Raw genomic sequence first — 23,377 nt, forward strand, 5'->3', positions numbered from 1 at the left:
TCAACTGGCCTGAAGGGTCTCCACTGAGGCTGGCACAGGAGTGGAGCATGGGGGACTGACCACAGGAGCTTTGAGGACAGGCTCGGGGAAAGAGATTGACATGTCGAGGGAAGGGAGTCTTCGTTATCTGGCTGGGCCTTCAGGCCAGATTCCACCTGGCTGCTGCAAGTCACCGAAAGTACCCCCTCCCTGCTGCTAGCCCACCCACCACTCAGAGTCCTGGGGCCCTTTCCCAGTGGGAACATCTCTCCACCTCCTCTTCCAGGGCCCACATCTTGGGAACCTGGGAACCTTCGGACCTGGGCTGGGCTGGGCTGGGCTGGGCCAGGCTGGCTGGCATTGACTTTGGTTCAGGGGTTGGATTTTCTGAGTAAACCTATGGTACTGGCAGAACTGTAGAGAGACAATGAAATCTCTCACAGGTTAGGGAGTCTGGAATAGGTCTAGTACCTCAGAGGTACCTGGCTCCAGAATTGATAAGAACTGGGCAATTTTCATTTGCAAGGCACTCTAGGATCAGCACTGGACTGTGGACCACAAACTCACCAGCTGCTCTTTGGAGACCCCATACAGTGTCACTAGGAGTTGGAACTGACTCGATGGCACTTAGCAACAACATTAAAGCAGACCATAAGACCTACTGTGCACTCTTGTCCAGTCAGAACACTGCAGGGCTAATAGCTGTATGGGCAAGAAGACAGCCTGTGATGTAGGAGTAAAGACGGGGGCTCTCTTAACTCACACCCAATTTAACTGATGTTTTGTGAGTTTTATGAAGATTCCTCAAGAACTAGTTCAATCTCAATACGTCCACCACCCCATATACCTCCTTTTATAACTAATAAAATTCAGGATATATGTATATTCATTTAAAAAAAAATCTTTTTTCAAAGGAAATCGATTTATAATGGAATACTGTGTACATGTTCAGATGCAATATAGAAGATAAGACGTAGTCTGAAGGTTGTAGCTATAACTATAAATCCTGGGAATGTGAGAGCTATAAAGGTAGACTGAAATATTGGCTATTGCACCTATGACTCAGATATCCCAGGCAGTCTTGCTGTCGGTGATGCGATTTAAGAAAACACTGAACAATTCTGTGTAGTAAGGTTTAGAACAAAACAAAGTACAATCTTCTCTCCCTTTACTCAGTAATTATACTCCTGGCAAACGCCTTGTATGTTAAGCCTGTACCATGGAAAAAAGGTCTGGTGATCTGCGTCTGCAAAGATTACAGCCAAGAAAATCCTCTGGAGCAGCTCCACTCTGTAACACATGAGGTTGCTATGAGTTGGTATCAACTCCATAGCAGCAGGTTTTGTTTTGGGAGGTTTGGGTTATATGTAAAAATGGAGTAAGAGTCTAGGCTTTGGCCATTACAGAAGTTTTTCAGCTACACAAATGTCCAGTGTTTCATTTGAAAGTCATGTGGAACATAAGATGATTTATCCTTGTGCAAGACCACCCAGGATGCCTACCATTAAAATGGTCAAATCACCAATCAAATACCAGGTGAGGCTACCCCCAATCACTGCAACAAACAAACCCCAATACTGCTTGCAACATTCCCAGGGGGGAAATCGATTCCTTACTGCTAACCATGGAGCTAGAGCCATGCCTTCCCCATCAAGTGAGGGCTGTGGTTGTACCGTCCCCCTCAGACTGGAGGCTCCTTGGGGGGATGCTGAATTCCCCCAGCCTGGCATGAGAAAAAAGAGGTATAGAGTAAGTACCAGTGGGCTCACTGGGCTGTAGGCACCTGGTGGCCATGCTGACCCATGTGTCCTCTGCCTTCACCCCACAGGCTGTAGCAAGATGTGGGACAACCTCACCTGCTGGCCAGCCACCCCTCGAGGCCAGGTGGTAGTCCTGGACTGCCCTCCCATTTTCATACTCTTTTCTTCCACTCGAGGTAAGAGCTATGGGTTGAAGGGAGGGAGCCAGAGTGGTGTGAGTGGGGAAGACAAAGGATAATAGTTAAGAGGACTGGAGCAACCAGGGTGCCCTGGTGGAGGCAGCAATGGTGTTGGCTCTTTGAAAGACTTGTGGGATTTGATTAGCTCTTCAGGTAAAGATAAGTGCATGGGAAGGGCTCACTAAGTGTTTGCCCAGCAATTGATAACTGATTGATTGGCAGGCACTTGATTAAATTATGGCTCCCATGTTCCCGTTGTCTTGGGTTGGTCATTAACTGCCTGGAGCTGATGGCCTTTTGGTCTCTGTGAGACTGTTACAGAGCTTTGCTTACACACCTTGCCACGCTCTGCTTAAATGAATGTTTGCACATAAGGCAGAAACAAGAAGAAGCCTCTTTGGGAAGCAGCCTTTCATGCTCTTGAAGAATTAAGGAGGCTGGACTTCTGGTGTGGCACTGTAGGTTCAAGCACTAGTCTGCAAACCACAAGGTCAGCAGTTCAACCCCACCATCTGCTCCTGGAAAACCCTACACAGGGTTGCTCTGAATCAGAACCAACTCAGTGGTACTTAACTTAGAGCCCCTATCAGTCCTTTAATATAGTGGGTATTTATCCAGCCCCTACTAATGTGCAGAAACTGTGGTAGACAAAGCATTGTGGGATGGAGGATAAACACCCCCCACTCCCATCTGCCGTCACAAAACTAACGTTCTAGTTTGGGAGAGGATTAGCAAGAGAACAAACATATTTTATCTTAAGTAGTAAGAAGAGCTGTGAGGAAAAATAATGGTGGCATAGTGGGTTACAATTTGGACTGCTAACTGTAGGCCAGCAGTTCGAATCTACCTGCTGCTCAGCGTGAGAAAGATAAGACTTTAAAGCAAATATATACAGCCTCAGAAACCCTATACAGGGTTGCTATGAATCATAACTGACGTGACCGCACACAACCACCAGCACCATGTAAGGTTATTCATGAACATTTCTGAGGAAGTAACATTGAGCTGCAACCTAAAGCTCTGGGAGTGAGAAGAAGCCACGGTCCCAGGGCTCCTAGGACTGAGAGAGAGAAAGTCAAGGCTCGTTTGACTGGAGCAGAGAGAGTTGGGAGCTGAGAGATGAGGAAGAGATAAGATGGACAGTGGCTAGACCATGGAGAATCTCCCTGACAGAGGTAAGGACTTGAGTTTTTTTTCCAAGTTCAATGAGAAGCCTCTAGAGATTTAAGCAGGGGAATTGACACCATTGGATTTAGGATTTTAACTGATAATTTCGATTTCTGTGAGAAGAAAGGATTTTAGGAGTTTAAGCAGGAAGCCCCATTCACAAGGCAGACAGAAGATGATGATGGTTGAACTTAGAGGACATAGTGGAAGACAGAAGTGGCAGACTTGCCTATGGAGTTGGTGTGGGAGTAAGCCAGGAGGGGAGAAAATAGAGTCAGGTCTTGGTTTGATGAGTTGGAGTTGTGGTGGAAAGGACTGAAGGAGGAACAAGGCAGGTGTGGAGGACCGAGAGGAGTGCAGGTAGGTGGGGAGCACTTCGGAGTAGGACAGTTGGGGAGGACTCAGGGAAGAGCAAGGTTTGTAGGAAGGACGAATGAGAAACAGGCACGAGATGCCGAGAATTGAGGGAGGAGCAGGAATGGGTGGGAGGATTGCTGAGGAACAGGACAACTGGGGACCACTGATGAGGAGCAGGACTTTCATAAAGGATGCAGAGGACAATCACAAAGATTGTTGGATCTCACTCCGAGAGGCCTTCCCTTTCTGGGCTTCAGTCTTCCTGTTTGTAAAGTTGGGATGGAAGGTAAAACAAATGATCTCTTGGGAGTTTTGCCCCCAGTGGTCAGTGCTGTGATTTCAATGCCCTCCTTGAGGTTTGCCATATTCCAGGCTGGCGCCCACCTAGCCCCTCCCTCCTCCAGAGGAGCCAGCACCTGGGCAAGTCTCATGGTGGGTCCCATTGGCATAGCCTGGCAGCTGGCTTCTCTCAGATCACTGGAAGCACCTGCTAATTGCATTCTTCCCTGATGGCTACTCCTTCTGTCCCTACTGGAATGTCGCAGCTGGAAACTTCATTTGAAAGCTATCATCTGGCTAACATTGTGACCACTGGCCAGAGGCCCTTGAGGAAGGAGAGGGGTATTAGAAGGCCAAAATGCTTGTACCACAGTGGGACCTGCTCAGGTCAAATTGGGCTTCCTCTGGACCAACTGTGTCTAGGATATTGGAGTCGTAATAGGACATAACAAGCCCATAGGGTACCTTTGTGCAGATGAATCCTGGTGTAGCACTGTAGCATAAGCACTGGACAGCTAATGAAAAGTAGGCAATTCAAACCCACCAGTCACTCCTTGGAAACTCTATGCAGGGTTGCTATGAGTTGGAACCGATTCAATGGCAGTTAAAAACAACAACAATCAGATCCATAATAGATGGACCCTGATAGAATGGGAGAAAAATGTGGACCAGAACCTCAAATTCCTAAAAAGGAAAACAGAACAAAATCACATTTGTTGTTGTTAGGTGCCATTGAGTCGGTACTGACTCATAGCAACATTAGGCACAGCAGAACAAAACACTGCCCGATCCTGGGCCAAGCTCACTACTGTTGCCACGCTTGAGCCCATTGAAGCTGCCACTTGCCAATCCATTTCTCTTGGGGTCTTCCTTCCTCTTTTTCTCTGACCCTCCACCTCACCAAACATGATATCCTTCTCCAGCAACTGGTCCCTCCTGGCAATATGTCCAAAGTATGAGAGACGAAGTCTGGCCATCCTGGCCTCCAAGGAGCACTCTGGCTGCACTTCTTCCAACACAGATCTGTTGGTTCTTTTGGCAGCCCATGCACTTTCAGTATTCTCCTCCAACACCATAACTCACTGTCCAGCTTTCGCATGCATATGAGGTTATTGGAAATACCATGGCTTGGATCAGGCACAAGCTGACATCTTTGCTCTTCAACACTTTCGAGTGGGAGAAAAAAAACCACGTTTCCTGGTAGGTAGAGGCTGGTCAAACACCAAGACTGTGGCCCTTCATCACCCTTCAGGTCTGGAACTGATCTTACTCCCATGGATCAATTTTCAGCCAAGTATTAGACAGGTCTTTAGGAGGAACAACAACACTAGTGAGGCACGCATACTATAGAATACTCAACCATTCAATATCAAAAGGGCAGTATTTAACCAAGCATTGGGAAAGAAAGAGGACTAGAAACAAGAAACCCAGGGAGGACATGGGATAAGTGCTATGACATTGAGGATACTGCAATCAATGAGATGAACTAAATATATGATTTACTGACTATAAAACTGATGCTCTGCCCTGTAAACTTTCACTCAATTTACCAAAAAAATTTAAAGCTAAAAGAGAGAAGGCAAAAATAAAACAAACCTATTAGACTGGTTGAGACTTGAGTACACCCCAAGACTATTGCCCTGAGAGACTCTTTAAACATTGAACTGAAACTAACCCCAGAGGCCATCTTGTAGCTGAATAACAAATTTTCTCAAAAGATAATATCACCTATAAGTACTGTGCTCCTTTAAAAATCACCTTGTTGTTTGTTGTTAAGTGCCGTTGAGTCGGTTCCGACCCATAGCGGCCCTGTACAGGGTTTCTGAGGGTGTAAATCTTTACGGGAGTAGAAAGCCTCATCTTTCTCCCACAGAGCAGCTGGTAGTTTCGAACTGCTGACCTTAAGGTTCACAGCCCGATTCGTAACCACTACGCTACCAGAGCTCCTTCATAATACTAAATGGTCAACAATTTCTTTAAACAAAGATAAGAATGTAAGGGGACAGAGAAACTAGATTAATGAAAATGAAACAGCCAGAACAGAAATTATGAAAATGTTCACACATTGTGAAGAATATAATCAGTGTCATTGATAATATATAATAATATAATTATATATAAATAATACATATAAAACAATAAAAATGTTGACTGGGAACCTAAACTGTTGAAAACAAAGTGTCCCATCCTCTGGTGGAGTCAGCCTTTCACCAGAGCTGGCTCTCAGCCTCTATCATCCATCATATGTGTGTCCTTGTGCAGTGAACAACCTGCACAACCATACTCAGTACTCCTAATCTCTGAAAATGGTACAGAGAAACAGGAAACCAGGTGTCAGGGGTTGAAGACATGAAGGAAAGAAGGTGTGTTCCATGGGAAACTAGATAAGGAAGATGTAAGAAACTTATTGGAATTCATGACATCAAAAACCAGTTAATGTAGAATCAACTCCAATTCATAGCCACCCATGTGTGTCAGGGTAAAACTGCTCTATAGGGTTTTGATAGCCTTCCCCCCCGCCAGATTACGAGGTCTTCCATCCAAGATACCTCTAGGTGGACTTGAAGCTCCATCTTTCAATTAGCAGCCAAGTGTGTTAACAGTTTACACAACTCAGGGACTTCAGAAAGATAGCAGGTGTCCACTTTGTCTTTGGTCCTGACCATTGGGTCCCTAGTGAGATGGGGACCCAAAGCCAGAGACTTCAAGGATGGTTATTTTGGCCTTGCTCCTGCTTTTCTACTTACCCTAGACCCTGATGCTGAGGGTGGGTCTGACCTCAGAGTGAGCTGAGTGTTCTGGAGTTCAGGGGATGAGGCAAGGTCAGTGGTTTGGTGAAAGGTGGACTGAAAGCTCTGGGCCAGGCGCCACTTTGGTTACAGTGGTGGGAAGACCAGTGGGCAGAGCAGAGGCAGCTGAAGACTTCTTCCACCGAGAGCCTCTTGCATCAGTGTGATTAGGGGTTGGTAAGGAAGGAAACCAGTGCAGCCCAGTGTCCCTTCCTGCCTTGTCCAGAGGCCACATAGTGGAAAGACACCCAGACCAGGGAACTGTTCCTTCCTGGCTGCCCCTCCCTCTCCCTGCGACTGGCTCTCAGTTCCTCATCCATAAAGTGGAGTGATAAGAACCTCTTTCAAAGGGTGGCCAGGAGGAGCTATGGAAATAAGGAACGGAACCACCTGATGTACTTACAGCGGCAAAATTTAGAAACGATTAAATACGCATGAGAGTGACCCTCTCTGAGCTCACAGAACAGCTTGACCCCTTCCCATGGCCCTGCATCTGAACACCTGAAACAAGTCATTAGGTCACTTCAGTGAAGATGAGGGCCAGGGGCATCTGGGAAGCAGACCCACCCTACCCTGTCCTCTCTGCATGGTTTGGGAGCAAGTGACCAACATCTTGGCCACCAGTTCTCAACTGTGACGTGCATTCCAATTTTGGCGGTTTGTTGTTAAGTGCCGTCGAGTGGGTTTCGACTCATAGCAACCCAGTGCAGGGTTTCCGAGGAATAGTTGGTAGATAGCGGAAACTAAGTAAGATAACGTGCATGAAGTTTTGTGCAGCAGTGACCCACAAAAAGCTCTGAAAACTTGTGATTGTGATGGAGCGGATAAGACTGGTGATGGTGATTAGGGTGATGATGATGCCAATGAGGAAGGACCTAGAGGGCAGGGGTGTTCGGGCCCATCTCCTTCCTGTGTCTTCCTCCGCTCCTCTCTCCCTACCTTTCTCTGCCTCTCAATAATACCTGCCTTCCTCCTTCTGTGCCTTTTCCTCTTCCTCTCTTCCTCTCTTCCCTCCACTTTCCTCTTCTCTTCCTTCCTTTGCCTCCCTTCCATCCCAACAAGCCTGGCAAGCCAGCTTTCTCCTGGGCTCACAAAACCAAAGCCACTGCCATGGAGTCAGTTCCAACTCATAGTGATCATATACATGGTTTCCCAGTTTGCAAATCTCTACAAGAGCAGAAAACCTCATCTTTCTCCCTCGGAGCAGCTGGTGGGTTGAACTGCTGACTGGACCATAGGGTGAGCAGTCCATTGCTTATCCTACAGTGTCACCGGGATGCCTTCTCCTGGACTAAAGTGCCTCTTTAATGCCTTGTTGTCCATTCATTTCCTCCTCTCCCTTCAGAGAGAGGCCAGCTCCCAGGGCTGGACAATGGGGGCCTCGTGGGTACCCATCACCTCACATACCTCCTGAGCAGTCCCGTCCCTTAGCTGCAGTCTGGTTATAAGACTACAGAGAGCTCAGCTGCCTTGGAGCCTCAGCCTTGATCTGTCTCTACCCCAAGCTCCTACACTGTTGTGTGGCTTGACTCCCCTTGTATATGCTTCCAGGAGACCCCTGCTACTCCACTGGTGAGGATTTCAGATCTGTGTCCTTGTCAGATGGTCTCCCCAGCCCATACCATTAGTTGCCCTCCAGCATCACTTCTGAGCCCCACTGGGTGTGGAAGTTTCCACAGGACCCAGGACCCAGGCAGGTTGACCAAGGAAGGCAAAGAAACCCATCTGTCACACCAGCTCCCAGGCAACCTGTGGTCCTGGATATCTGAGGCCAGAGTCCAGTCTCCATCTGTAAGAAGGGTCTCAGCATCATTCTGTGACATTCTCTGGTCTGTGACTAGAGTCAGAGTTTATATTGCACCTGGGGTCAAGTTTGGATCGGGATAGCGGCAGGACACAACCAAGAAATGTGCTCTGACTCTGTCATCTGTACCAGTGCTCCTCCTGGCCCTAGGTTCCCTTGTGATATACTGGGTGTCTGGCTCAGAGCAGCAGGAGCATGGCAGCACCAGGGCTTGGCGGCAGGGGGACCAGGTTCTCTGACCTGTGCCAAGCCGAGGTGGCCAGACCCCCATCACTGGCTCTACTCTTGGTGCCAACTTCCTTCCATTCTCCTTGCTCCTGCCCTCTCCCAGGCCTCAACGTGAGCCGCAACTGCACCGAAGAGGGCTGGACACACCTAGAGCCTGGCCCCTACCATGCTGCCTGTGGCTTCGATGAAAACGCATCAAGTTTGTATGAGGTGGGACTCAGTACACCCTTACTTCACCTCCAGAGCACCCTAGCCTGCTAGGTTCCCTTCTCCTACCCACCATCAAAGGATGTGGTTGTTATCTGTATGGGAGCCAGGGTTGCTGGTGTCTATCCTTGCCAAGCCTCCATCTACAAGCCTTTGTAGCTGGGGCTTATCCTCTGGTTACCTCCAACAGGGTAACAGAAAGGGCTTTCATGAAGATGGCATGTAAGATGGGATCCCCAGAGCAGCAAAAGTTGAAGCAGCAATCCCAGGTTAGGTCATCCTGCCTACAGTTGAGACAGATACACCATCATGCCTGTCACATCCAAAGAGGAAACTGAGGTGCAGATCCTGGATGGAATCAGGCTCAGTTACTACAAGCCAGTCAGGGTCATGGACAGGAACAAGGCCTGATGTCCTCAGTCCCACACAGGGTATTTACCCCCAGGGCAAGTTCAGCAGAGTTAAGGGTTTGATAGGGGCTGAAGTAAAATTGGAGTCCTTGGCTATGAGCCCCCTCGCTCCTCTTGTGTGCCAATGCATGTGTCTGTCTGTCTATCTGTGATGGCATCTGCCTCTGCCCCAGACAGCCTTCCCAGGTGGGGGCTTCCAGTCCTTCTAAGGGCACGGCAGTTTCCTCAGAGGCTTTTGAAGACTGCTGGAGGCTCAGCTCCCAATTCCCCTACTTGTTGTTGTTAAGTGCTGTCCAGTTGGTTCTGACCCATAGCGATGCAGTATAGTATTTCCGAGGGGCGGCTGGTGAGCTTGAACTGCCAACCTTGTCATTCACACTGACCTTGCAGTCCAGCGCAGTAACCTGCAATGCCGCACCAGGACTGCCCCAATTCCACTAGAGCTCTCTTAACAACTTACCTCTAATCAAGCAGGAGTGGGACATGGAAGTGGGGAGGGGACTTGCCCGGTGGCTGTCACTCTGAAAAGGGCATGGGGAGAAAGGGTCAAATAGGAAGCCCTTTGGGGCCAATTTGTCTTCCTTCCCTAGAGAGGCCAGACTGCCTCCATCTTGCTGGCCCCATTCCCTAAGAACCCCAGGGAAAAATTCATCCAACAGCGTGCCTCCTCTGGCCACACAGTGTGAGGGCCCCCCATAGGGCTCTATAAGGCAAGAAGGGGTGCTGAACACATGACTAGAGAAGGAATGCACAAACAAATGAACAACTGACAGATTGGAGGTCTTCAGTGACATAGCCCTCTGGAAAGAGCAGTGAGAGGGAATTGAATTCAGCCCCCACCCCCACCCTGGAAAGCAGTCCTATCTTGTCTATGAAATCTGGAGAGTCAGTGAAAAATAAGCAGGGTCCCAACAAGATGGATTGACACAGTGGCAGGAGCAATGTTGTTGTTGTTAAGTGCCATCGAGTTGGTTCCGACTCATAGCGACCCTGAACAGGGTTTCCGAGACTGTAAATCTTTATGGGAGCAGAAAGCCTCATCTTTCTCCCGCAGAGCAGCTGGTAGTTTCAAACTGCTGACCTTGTGGTTCGCAGCCCAATTCATAACCACTACGCTACCAGAGCTCCTTGGTAGCAGCAATAGGCTCAAGCTAAATAAAGATTGTGAGGATGTTGCAGTGTTCCGTTCTGTTGTGCATAAGGTCACTATGAGTTAACACCTCACAACAACAATGGTTAAGGAGACTGAAGGAGGACACCCCACCCCACTAGCACCCCCTAGGAAAGCCCACCTCCACCCAAGATCTTCCTGCCCCCAGCAGCAGCAGACACTATTCTACAGTTCTGTGAAGACCGGCTACACCATCGGCTACAGTCTGTCCCTTGCATCGCTTCTGATCGCCATGGCTATCTTGGTCTTGTTCAGGTGAGGCCCACAATGGAGCCCTGGACATGCCCTGCTCCTTCCGCTGCCACCTGCCAAGCAGCACACTGCCCCTGACTCAGCTCCCCTTCCAGGCCAGCTGCCCCTAATCACAGCCGGTGGCTCGTAGGGTACCCAGATAAAAGGCCAGTGCCTGGGGGCGGAGCCTGCTCCACGGGGTGGGGCTGCACATGGGAATGGGGTACTTGGAGGTGGGACCCACATGAGGCCAAGCCTGCCAAACATTAATTGAGGTGGGGTTCCAAGGCCCCTTCAGCCTCCCAGACTTGCCCACCCTGCGCAGGAAGCTTCACTGCACACGGAACTACATCCACATGCACCTCTTCACTTCCTTCATCCTGAGGGCCACCGCTGTCTTCATCAAAGACTTGGCACTCTTCAACAGCGGGGAGTCAGACCGCTGCTCTGAGGGCTCGGTGAGGACTCCTGCCCCACCCCGCCCTGCCCATCTCTCTGTCTTGCCGCCTTCCACCTGAATCTCCACTCTGTCTCTCCCTCTCTTTCTGTCTTCTCTCTGTCTCCTCTTCTCCCCTTCTCCCACTCCCCCCTTTTCCTACTCTTCTTTCCTCCCCTCTTCTTTCATCCCTTTCCTCCTTCCTTCCTTCTTTCTCCTCCCAAGGATGGCCAACTCTCACAGAGCAGCTCCTCAAATCCTACTTCCTTCCCAGTGGCAGGAGATGCTGCTGAACCTTCAAAGAGCCCAATTAGCACATGCTAATTTCTGTCCTGGTGGGGTACTTTATGGCTAGAACTCCCATAGTTTTGTTGCTAACTTCCCATAAGACCATAAGGAACTCCTTGACTCAGTTACCCCAAATATGCAAAGACTCCCAAAATTCCTTCCAACTCTGGCCTCTGCCATTTGTATCCCCAGGACTCTGCTTAGCATGCCACACGTCCTGCTCCCACTCCCCTTCCCTTGCCCTCTTCTCCTGTCAATTCAATCTGGGCCTTCCTAGGGAAGGGAGGTTACAGGAATTCACCCACTGTTACTAAGGAGTCTATCTCTGAGTGATTCTGAACTCAAAGCGCCCTCACAGAGTGCCCCCACATTCCAACTCCTAACCTGAGCTAGGACCAGACACCAGCCCTGGCTCCCCCCATTCCTTGTGGTCAGTGACTCATTGGTCTTCCTCAGTGACTTCAGAAGCAGTGCATCATTTCAGAAGTCAGCAGTATCTTCTTCCAAAAGAATGAACCTATGATGGTAGAACATCAAGCATCTCAACAAGGAAAAGAGGGAACCCAGGAGAGCCACCTTGCCCATTCCCACAGCTCCTCAGAGGATCCAGTCCAGGATCTGGGGTCCCAGTCAGACAGGCAGGCTGTGAGCCACAAATCCTAGGAGGAATCTCCAGTCTCCAGTGCACTTTGTTAAGGCTAATTCTGGAGATTGGCTCTCTGATTCATTAGCAGCTCTGGGAAGCTTTTCTAAGGGAAAGAGAACGCTCAGATAACTGGTCTCTTAGTTGAGCTATTCTTCCTATAAATAGGGGGAGAACAGAAGCAAAAACAACAAAAAACCCACCTGTATCTGAAAAGACTTTCCAATCATGCAGTCAAGCATGGGCTTTCCAATCATAGGGTAGAGCAGGCTGCTCTGTGAAGATATCTCAAGGTCAAGGACATTGGAAGGAAGGATGGGAAGCCATGTTCAGGGCACTAGGAGGAGTGGAAGCCAGAAGCTTCCCAAAGGAGATTGGCTTTAAACCCTGGCTCACAAGCATCTGAGTTTGATCTGAAATGGAAGACTGTTTCTGAGAGGGCACAGAAGGTCCAAGAAGACCTTCCAATTATGCCAGTTGTCCCAGCCAGAGCCCCTAGATTCCCTAATCAGGGGTCATCCTGACTCCTCTGTCTCATCCTTATCTACTCTTCTACTACTCTGGCCCCTGGGAGGAATGGTCACCCTTCTCTCTTCTCCCTTTCTCTCCTCAACACTTCCATCTGACTTCACTCCAGAGTCTCAAACCTTCAGGTGACTCTTGCAAGTTCAAGCAAACATTCTCCCTTTTAAATACCTTCCATTCTAATTGGCATAAGATGAGTGACTAGGTGGGTCAGGGATGGTGAAATGGATAGATAGGTAGGTGGATGACTGAGTAAATGGATTTATGGATGGCTGAATAGGTAGAAGAATAGATAGATAAAATAAGGAGGGTTGGACAGATTGGGTACAGGGGTAGGTGGGTAGATGAATGAGTGGATTGATGGGTGGGTGGATAAATGAGTAAATGAATGAATGGTAGGTGGGTGGGCTCCAAGTAGGTGTCTAGTAGATGAGTAAGTAGATGAATGGAGAGGTAGGTGGGTGGACAGATGGGCAGATGAATATATGATGGATGAATGCATGGATAATAGATGGATCAATAGGTAGATGTCTGGTGAGTGGGTAGATAAATGGATAGGTGGGCGGTGGGTGGGGGATGGTTGGATAGGTAGATGGATAGATAGATAGATGAGAACGCAAAACGATGAATGGGTAGATAATTAAAATAATCAGCTTATCCCAAAGCATCAGATGATCAAAATCAGGGGTACTGGGGAAACCATGAAACATTTAAAGAGAGACAATGTAGGACAACAAAGAGATGAAACTGGATGTCCTCTCAGAAAGAGAGGTATGGACAGGCCTGGACCCCAGATGGCCCCAGTGAGCCCCTTCTTTGGTCCTCTTCCTGCAGGTGGGCTGTAAGGCAGCTGTGGTCTTATTCCAGTACTGTGTCATGGCCAACTTCTTCTGGCTGCTGGTGGAGGGATTCTACCTGCACACCCTGCTCGCCATCTCCTTCTTCTCCGAGCGGAAGTACTTCTGGGGGTACATACTCATCGGCTGGGGTATGGTACCAGGGAGGGCTGCCAAGCTGGGTACAGAGGGAGCAGGGTTTATAGAGCTTATTCGGGGAAGACCACTAACTCATCCTGCAGACTTGGTGCCTTACTGGGCTGCAGGTCCTGCCTACAAGGCTCATGGCCAAAGGTTGATAAAAGTCCCCAAATGTCTGAGCCCCAGGTAGGTGCCCTCAAACTTAAGCTGTACCTAGGGTTGATCTGTGAAACAGACAGGTTTGGTAAACATCCTTTTCATTTCCCGTCCAGTCCCTGAAACATCCAGGACCACTGCTTGTCTATAAAATGTTTTGTCAAAATTTGAACAATTCTGCCTTTAGCTGGACATAGCTCCTCAGCCAAACAATTTCACTCCTCAATGGAGCATCTTTGCACAACCAACAACCTACCCAGCCAGAGGTAGAAGCTCTAGAAACCAACAACCCCTTTCTCTCTCTCTTCTTATCTCTGGCTCTTTGTCCTAAATCTATCCCTCAATCCCTCTGTCCCTGCCTCCTGGACGTTCTCCTCTCCTTCTCTCTCCTTTGGCCCTGACAGGGGTACCCAGCATCTTCATCATGGTGTGGACCATCGTCAAGATCCATGTGGAGAATTATGGGTAAGCTGTCACCTCTCCCCTCCCCCCTGGTGGGGATGATGCTGGTGCACAGATATGGCACCTGCTTCACTAGAGGAGGGCTGTAGCTGGAGGTTGCCCTCCGGAGCAACAGACTCAGGGCCTCTGGTCTCTAATGGGTCTGAGATGGAGTTGTACACAGTTGGAAGACTCCTGTTCTGCTATTTCTCGCTCTAGCAAAGGACAACCTCTCTCATTCTCCCCCACCATCCCCTTCCCAGGTGCTGGGACACCATCACCTCCCCATTGTGGTGGATCATAAAGGGCCCCATCCTTGCCTCCATCTTGGTAAGAACTCCTCCTACTTGTTGAGATGGGGAAACTGAGGTCCTCAAGTCATACAGTAAATTAGAGTCTAAGGTCAAAACAAAAACCTACGTTTCCCAACAATGCCCATTTCAGGGTCCCATCCAGACCCTCCCCAAGCAGTTCTTCATCAAGAGTAGAGACAATAGATGAGAGACAGGCACAGTCCTTAGAGAAAAGAAGTCAGGTTTCTGGCTGGCTGCCCAGAGGGCAGAGATGTAAGGGTGGGATCTGGGGAGGTATAATGGAGGGGCACAAAGGACCTGAGGAAAAAAACAGGCCATCATCAGCCCAGGGCACAGGATGCTCCCTGCCCCCCTTCTCGGACCTCCTGACCACAGCCTTACCCATCAGGTGAACTTCATCCTGTTCATTTGCATCATCCGAATCCTGCTTCAGAAACTGCGGCCCCCAGATGTCGGAAAGAGTGATAGCAGCCCATATTCGTGAGTGTGTGCCCAGTGCCCCGGCCCCCCAGCACTCCCAGTCCCAGTCCTTAAATCATCCCACATCCCCTTAAGGTCTCCTACCCCAAACCTTCAAAGTTACCAAAATGCCATCCTGATCTTACCCATCTCGGCCTGCCCTGGCCTAGGTCAGCTCACAAGTGTCCCCTTCTCAGACCCTCTACCCTCAAAGCCCCATGTCTGCATCTCGGTGGGTGACTGACTCGGCTAGGTGACCCAGGTAGGCCGCTCCTACCAGACCAGGGAGTTTCAGGAGACGGTTTCATTCACACCGTATCACCAGTGCCTGCCCTGTACCTGACCCTGAGAAAGGGCAATGAGTGCACAAAGGATTCATGGGCTGGTGAGCCGCTCATCAAAGACACAGCCAGGCTCAGGACTCCGTGTTCCTCAATCAAAATAGTGACATCTGCAGTAGACTGGGAGCCAGGCATAGGCTAAGGGGTTTCCATATATCATCTCATTTCATCCACACAGTCTCCCAGTAAAAAATCCCCATTTTACAGATGAGGAAACTGACACTCTCCATGGGTGGTTGGGAACGGAGGGGTAGTGTGACCATGTGAGAGTGACCAGTAGTCCTTGCTTGGAACAGTGTGAGGGCTGTTCCTTGCACTTGGGAGGACTGGAGAAGCCAGTGGATTTTCATGGGAGCAACAAGGCTTGCAGGGAGAGGTAAAGAAACATGGAAATGTGGACAGCGTGGCTGTGGGCATGTGAATGGGGTTTGCTTGCCCACAGATGGGAACAGGAGATTGTGCTATGCAGATAAGACAGGTCTGGGGAAAACCCACAAGAGCATTGTAGTCCTGGGATTCTAAAACATTCTTTTGGGTCTCATTTCTCATTTGGGGAGTTGGTGCTGTGGTTCTAAGATTCCTGGCTAGAATGTCACGAGCTGCTGGGTTTAGGATTCTATTCTGGAATCCTGTGATTGTCACAGATGAGACTCACATTCCTAGTGTGACAGAAATCTCTCTTGCTAGGGAAGGAGGTAGATATTCCCGTCTTGTGTGAGAAAGGAAGGCCCTTTAGGGTCTGCTGTACTGAGGGACAGCACGTACTCATCCTCTCCTTTACCTGTGGAGCCTTGCTTTCCCTAGTGTACAACCACCCCAAAGAGCTTGCAGCTGAGGTGGAGGGAGCTGGTCATCACCAGGTCTGCGTGGGTGAGATGGAAACTGAACAGCTGTCAGCAGGCAGAAGGGGAAGGGGGAGTAGGAGATGGAGCTCCCTGCGGAGGGGCTGTCAGCTCCCACTTTCCACCTCCCCATAAGCCTTCAATTTAAAGAAAGCCTCCATCTGTCAGCCTTCGGCGTGTGGAATAGGTTTGCAGCCAGGGAGGGGTGGGTAATGCTTGAGATCTTGATATGACCAGTAACCATGTTCAGGATGCAGAGGAAGGCAAGGCCAGCTCCTCTGTCCCCAGCTTACTGTGGGACCTTAGTCCCAGGACTCAGCCTCTGTGGACATAGTGCCAAGGCAGGAGGAATAGAGGCAGGGACACCCCATCCCACCCATGCCCCAGACTCTCCCAGCAGGGAACCATGAGCTCACACTGCTTGGACCAGCTGTGAGATCAGGTGGGTGGGAAGCCTGAACCAAGATGAGCCCTGTTCCATGGGAGAAAGAGTTTGGGCTCTGCTAGGTACCCAGGCTGGTAAAGAAGGAGCTGGCTCTTTACAGCATGCTGGGAGTGTGTGTATTGGTGTGAGGGAGGGTGCACTGTTGGTGGTGATTCCTGAAGACGTGGACACAGCAGCAAAGCCAGAGACAGAGGACTGGACCCTGAGTCATCCCTGGTGACCAAGCACCAGAAGGATGCCTATCACCCTCCCAGTTAGAAAGGCTTCCTTCATAGACATCCTCACGCTCAACAGAAAGCTAGTGTCTCATGAATCCACTGTACTTGATAGCAATGAAAGCACTAGAGAATGCAGTGGACCTTCATTTCGGTAATTTCACCATTTTGAGCATACAATTTACAGATGGGAAAACTGAGACCAGGATCTGAGACTATCTCCTCTTTAGCTGCTTCAGAGTCTGAAATCCATGCATCCTCAGGCTTCATCACTGGCATCTACTTATACTCTGTCCTCCACAGGAGTGAAAATTAAAGTTTATTTCTTCCAGACCTGGAGGGCCAACAGGGATCATAGGGGTAGGGGCACTGCAGAGAAAAGGTTTACTGGAGCCAATAGTCCGCCCTCATACAGTCATTGTCTCATCTTCTAGGCCTCCAGCCCCAGCTGGCCAATCATATCTGCACATGTGAACACACATACCCACTGACTGCCCCTTCCCTGTTCCTAGGAGGCTAGCCAAGTCCACACTCCTGCTGATCCCCCTGTTTGGGGCCCACTACATCATCTTTGCCTTCTTCCCTGACAACTTTAAGGCTGAAGTGAAAATTGTCTTTGAACTCGTCTTGGGGTCTTTCCAGGTATGAACTGTTAGCTTAAGGCTGTATTTTTCTCAGATCTTTAAGGGACTCAACCTGGGCATTGGCCTCCTGTCACTGGATTTCAACCGTTTCATTACAAAATCGTTGATTGAACACCTACTGTATGCTTGACCCAAGGGAACACGGGGGTTGGGAGCTCCTAGGGTCTGTCTACCGCACCTCTCTTTTTGCCCTAGGGTTTTGTGGTGGCCATCCTCTACTGCTTCCTCAATGGAGAGGTAAGCCCCGCCCAGATCTCAGAGGTCAGGGAACTGAGAACTCCAGTTGGCCCAGGCCCCAGAAATGCTGATGGGATATGTGCACAGTAAAACCAAGTTAAACCTTGCTGCTCCATGTGTGGTCCGTAAGCTCTTAGCAACCACATCACTTGCTGTTGTTGTTTTTAGTGTTGTCGAGTTAGTTCCCACTCAAAGCAACTGTGTATAGGGTTTCTGAGACTTAAAATTTTTTGTGAGAGCTGAAAGTCATCTTTCTACTTTGGAGTGGTTGGTGGGTTCAAACCACCAACCTTATGGTTCACAGTCCACATCACTTAGAATTGTATTAAAAATGCAGATTTCTAGACCCACTTCAGCCCTGCAAGCTCAGAATCTGAACTTTTATAACCCACTCACCCGACCCCCAGGGAATTCCTGTGCACATCCAAGTTTGAGGTTCCCTTAGTTAAGTGGCTGTGTGCCCAGAGGTTGGGAGGGGCAGGCCAGTGAGCACAAAGTTTGAGTTACCATGGAGCCCTGGTTACAAGGCACAGAATGCCAGCTGGATGAGCTCAAGCAAACTGGAAGGTGGTGGTGATTTGAAGAATGAGGGTACAGTCACCCCTAAGCAGCATCCCTCTCCTTCCCTGGACTGCATTCTCTGGTCCTGCCTACCTTCAGCTTCCCAGCCCCAATGCCCACCCTGTCCCCACTCCAAGGTGGTGATTTGATGTTGGCCCCAACCTGGTCCTAATTCTGTAACTCCCAAGGCAGTATCCCAGTCTCTCAGGTTTGACTCCCATAAGAGGATATGATTGGCTGGCTCAGCGGCCTAACTCGAGAGCCACCCAATCAGCAACGGAAGAGGCTCCAGGGCCTCGCCTAATCACCCTCCCCTTTTCCAGGTGCAGGCTGAGCTGCGACGGAAGTGGCGGCGCTGGCACCTGGACGGCCTTCTTGGCTGGGGCTCCGAATACCAGCATCCCGGAAGCGACAATGGTGTCACAAGCAGCACGCAGGTCTCCATGCTGACTCGTGTCAGTCCCAATGCGCGCCGCTCTTCCAGCTTCCAGGCCGATGTCTCCCTGGTCTGAACAGCTAGGCGCCCAGGGCAGCCTTCTCGCCCCCACATGCCCAGGGTGACTGAGGGCAGAGGTCTGCCCTGGAGCTGCTAGTCCCAGCTCTAGGCTCAGAGGCTCCCGACTTCCTTGGAAAGCGCAGCCTTTTTTCCTGCCTAAGGAAGGGCCAGAAAGAGCTGGACGCTACAGGATGTGGAATGGAAACCTGTCGTCAGTTTCTGCCACTAAAGCCCCTCTCTGCCATTCAAGGGTAGGGAATCCGTCTACTCGGACTGACCCTTGGTGTCTCTCCTGATCGATCAATCGGAGGAAGGCAGTTACCATCCTCAAATGATGTTGGTATGAACTGAGAGGAGAAAGTTCTTGCCCAGAAGGGTCACCCACCGCCAGCACCTCCACAGTGCCTGAAATTCCACCATTGCTGTCTCCATCCTTTGGGTTAAACCTTGCCATTCCCACATCTCTTTGAAGATGCATTGCCCCTTCCCACCAGGGCCTGCTCTCAGCTGGAGTGAATTTCTCTGCCTCAAGCAGTTTCCGTGGTGAGGTGATAACGGTCCCAGAAATGGTTAAGCAGAGAAGGGGTGTGAGAAGAGCTTGTCACCTTTGCCCAGGGTCAGCCAAGAGGAGGTAGGTAGAGCACAGTTGTCACTGAAGACAAGGGAGCAGATACAGTAGGACTAAGAAAAAGGCTTAGAGAGGAACAAACAAGATGGCGGATCAGATGGAAGAAAAGGGCTTAGAAACAGTAGGGGGAAGTTGACAATGTCAGGCAGCAGAAGATGACTCCAGAGTCATTGCCCAAGCTTCCTGTAAACTTGCAAGGAACAGGAACAGGACAGAGATGCCAAGTTGATAAAAAGAGACCAGAATGGGCTGGGGAAAGCTCAGATCTACCCACCAAACTCATTCAAGGCCTTGTTCTACCCACTACCATCCCAGGACCCACCGCTAAATAACAAACTCAGCCCAGCAGCCAGCAAAGGCTCCAGTTCAGTGGTCGCTCAGGAGAAGAGTGACTAGAAGCCACTAGCAGTGACAGCCCCGGGCATGAGCATTTGCCCAGCATATCCAGGAGTGGCAAATGCCTTCGACCTGACTTCACAAGTACTCTGTGTCCTGCCCTGTGCATGTCAGCTGTGGGATAGAGAAGGAAGCAGTTCTCCAGCCTTCTCAGCTTCCTTACTTGCAGGTCAATAGTGTCTGGTGACTTCCAATGAGATACCGCCCTCAAGTTCCAGGGAAGCGCTGCTGGTGGAGAGCTGGATGTGGGGCTTGAGGCACCAGGAGCTTCCAGACCCTGAGGGTCTCATGCCCCTGCTACTCCAAGGCCTGGGAGATAAGAGGAGTCAGACAATGTGTCTGTTCCGCTCACCCATCTAAACAGGTTACTCACCCTTCCTGATCTCTCTCTTTCTCTCCCTCCCTACTCAGTGCTTCCCCCAAAACTGGTTCCAGAGACCTTGTCCACTCTCATAGACCTCAGAAAGGTCCAGAACACAAACAACGGTTGTTATTGTTGAGCCAGTTCCGACCCAATTCAATCACTTTTTTTAGACTTCCTTTAGGATCATGAGCAGGTCATGATCTTGAGACCTGAGTTTCTCCACCTGCAAAATAGTGTAGGGTAGGGAGTTCCCCACAACCCTCCTGGCTAAGGTTAGGAAAGGAAACCAGCATATGAAGGGGGACCCCCAAATACTCTGGGGGCTGAAGGCATGCATAGAGGATGGATGCTGTGCAGGGAACTAGATCTGTAAATTGGAGGGGTTCCTTCTCCAGAAATGAGCAGTGAGGCTGGGGGAAGGGAAGTAGAAAATCTGGAAGTAGGGTGCATGCAGAGGACAGGGCAGCACCATGCCTCAGAGGCTGCCTGAGCTGTGTGGAGCCGCATAGGGCTCCCACACTGAGCTGCCCCTGGCCCATCCACCTTCAGTGTGCCATGGCTTCAGGGTAAAGCCGAGACCCCCGCAGAGAGGAGCGGAGTTACAGCCAAGAGGTTGTAGTGTAAATGAAATGTAGAGACCCAAGAGATGGGCAAGAAAAGGGAAGAGAGGTGGGGCCCTCTAACCAAGGAAGGGACAGGAGGTGAAAAGTCCAGTGAAGCCAAAACACAAACCTGGAGCAGTAGTTGCTGTGAGTAGGCATTCCAAGCTGGGAACAAGCATGGAGTGGGGGTGACCTTGAGCAGGATTCCTAGTCCCCAGTCCCCATCCTAGAGTCCCTCTCCTACTTTGCTGGATACTTGTCAGTTCAGGTCAGTTTATCTCTGCTGCCACCTGGTGGGTGCTTCTAGGCCCTCACCACGGTTGGCCTAAGTGCCCCAAGACCCGGTTTCAGGCCTCTGGTCAGGAGGTGATGTGACAGGGCAGGTCTCTACTCTACTCAGTTGCATCTGAGAGTGAGAGACAAGAGAGAGGCAATTGAGGCACAGGGTCAGCCTAGGGGATAAGGAAACCCAGGTCCTGGGCCTCATACCAAAACCTAAATCTCACTGCACCCTGGGATCCCTGCCTCAGATCCAGCGGTGACCCTCACTATAGCCTGCCTCTGATTCACCACAGGCTAGGCCTTGGCCTTTGTTCAGATTGAAACTCATTCTGGATTCCGGCCCCTGAAGGCAAAACCCAGTTAACTCCGGTAGACGCCGCTTGAGCAGATCTCCCACCCTAGCACTGAGAGCCACCATCACGTGTGGGTGATTTCTGCCACGTGGGGACACAGGCTGTCACAGGAGAATGGCCAGTCTGCCTACAGTCAGGATAGGTGGCATGGGGTGGTCTCTGAGGACTAGGTGGGGGTCTCTGGGTCCCAAGGGAGCATGACGGTGAAGGGCAACTGAATCCGGGCGAACAGTGCCAGGATCCCTTAGCATAGGGAACACAGGAGGCTGAGGGAGTGAGTGGGTTTGAGCTGGCTCCTGGCTGCGCTGCTGGGCCCCAGAGGCAGGCTTGGGAACATTGCCTGTCCATCATCCAGGTGAGGAAGGTGGGAGCTGCTGACCTGGTTTTGCATGTGCTGAATGCAGTGTCCGGGGAGTGCCCCAAAGCTGTTGGAGTCAGGACCTAAAGTGGCAGGGCCTAGGTCGGGGCTGAGACCAGGACAGCCATGGTGTGGGAGGGGGTGGTGCACAGGGGACCTTTAGCCCCAGGCATCCTCTATCTGGCATGCTGGGCAGGGGAGGGGTGAGAAGGCAGTGTCAGCCCCTCGGTTCCCACCCCTCAGCAGGGTTTTAATGAGCAATGACCCAGCCTCCCTCCTAATGTGGGAACAGGAACTAGTCTTCTCTCTCCCAGGGGACAGGGCCAGAGCCACAGCTGGCTGTCATTAAGCACCCTGCTCAAGCCAGGAATGGCCGAGATATTAATAGCAAGGAGACACAGCCTCCCAGGAAGAGGAACAGTAACCTCTGCAGCTCATGGGGAAGAAGAGGACAGGCCAGGAGGCTATCCTGGAAATGCCCCCGTCTCCACACAGACTAGAACAGCTAGGGAAACCAATGCCTAGAGATTGCTTAGTCTTGAACCCAGTTCTCCAAACCCCCGAGTCCAGCTTCTCCCAGCGTATGTGCTGTCACAGGTGAAACTGATTGGGAGTGCCCTCTGCAGGGGATACAAGAGTAGCAGACCAGGTTGTTACAGTTAAGTTGTTCCAACCCATAGTGACCCTGGTTTCCAGGGAGCGGATGATGGGTTTGAACCACTGACCTTGAGGTTTGAAATGACATTGTGGTCCAGCGCATTATCCTGCAGCGCCACACCAGGACCCTGATTTTATCTTTATTCTTTTTTAAATTAAGGTGAAATTCACATCGTATGAACCATTTAAAGTGAATGATTCCTTGACACTTGGCACATTTACAATATTGCAAAACCACCACCTATTGCATTCCAAAACATTTCGTCACCCCAAAAGGAAACCCCAGGCCTGTTAAACAGTTGCTCCCATCCCTCCCTTCTCCCTGTTCCTTTGTCTCTGAGGGGTTACCTATTCTGAGTATTTCATGTAGATGGAATCATACAATCTGTGACCTTTTGCATCTAGCTTTTTCACTTAGCATAATGTTTTCAAAGTTCATCCACATTGTAGCACATAGGAGTACAGTTTAAAATTTTGATATTTTGTTCATTATGTATTTTTTCATTCATTCATCATTTTTTTAATATTGCATTAAAATATTATTTATCTTGAGTACTGAATTTTTTGGTGCCCTCATATATTTTGTACCTCACCCTGATCCCAGCTCACCTGGGATTCACCTCTCCCAATCCCTAATGCACCCAGAGCCCCAGCACCCCAAGTCCTGGGATATTGGGGCTGGAAAGACTGGAGAACTCTGGACCAAGCTAGCTCAACAATGTTATCCATCACACGCCTAGGTGGTCTACTCTGCAATCCTCGGTATGTTAAACTTCTTCCTCATTCATTTCCTCGTGAGTGCAAGATGGCTGCCAGTGCCCAAATTTCATGTTTTCCCAGAAGCCTGTCAATTGCCAGGGAGGAGAATTTCTCGTAGCCCATCCCCATTAATCAAAAAGATAACTGGATACACCTGAACCTAACCTGCTGCATGCTCCCCTCAGGTTCTTCAGTCAGAGTTAAGCCACATGCCCAACCCCTGGCTTCAAGATCAAGGTAAGCTGACCTGCCAAGAAGGAAAAGGGGATAGCTGTTGAGTAAACAACTGACAGAATTTTACTCCCAGTCTCTTTTGGGGATGTTTCTTTGAGTAAATGTGTGGTCTTTCTGGTTTGTTCCATCTGAGCCTAGTGATATAGCATATGGTGAAGGGGGT

The 23,377-nt window shown here is 50.0% G+C and overlaps 1 protein-coding gene across 1 annotated transcript; it reads left to right on the forward strand.

The window, feature by feature from the left end:
- The first annotated feature begins 1,807 nt into the window (after nt 1–1,807).
- Nucleotides 1,808–18,597, forward strand: VIPR1 (vasoactive intestinal peptide receptor 1). The gene is made up of 9 exons (XM_006868763.1): nt 1,808–1,915; nt 8,646–8,752; nt 13,288–13,421; nt 13,991–14,051; nt 14,291–14,357; nt 14,730–14,821; nt 17,156–17,285; nt 17,483–17,524; nt 18,409–18,597. The coding sequence occupies exons 2-9, from the start codon at nt 8,709–8,711 to the stop codon at nt 18,595–18,597; spliced, it is 759 nt and encodes a 252-aa protein (XP_006868825.1). The 5' UTR covers nt 1,808–1,915; nt 8,646–8,708.
- The last annotated feature ends 4,780 nt before the right edge of the window (nt 18,598–23,377 follow it).

The sequence above is a fragment of the Chrysochloris asiatica genome, unplaced genomic scaffold (assembly GCF_000296735.1).
Source record: "Chrysochloris asiatica unplaced genomic scaffold, ChrAsi1.0 scaffold00124, whole genome shotgun sequence".
NCBI classification, from domain to species: domain Eukaryota; kingdom Metazoa; phylum Chordata; class Mammalia; order Afrosoricida; family Chrysochloridae; genus Chrysochloris; species Chrysochloris asiatica.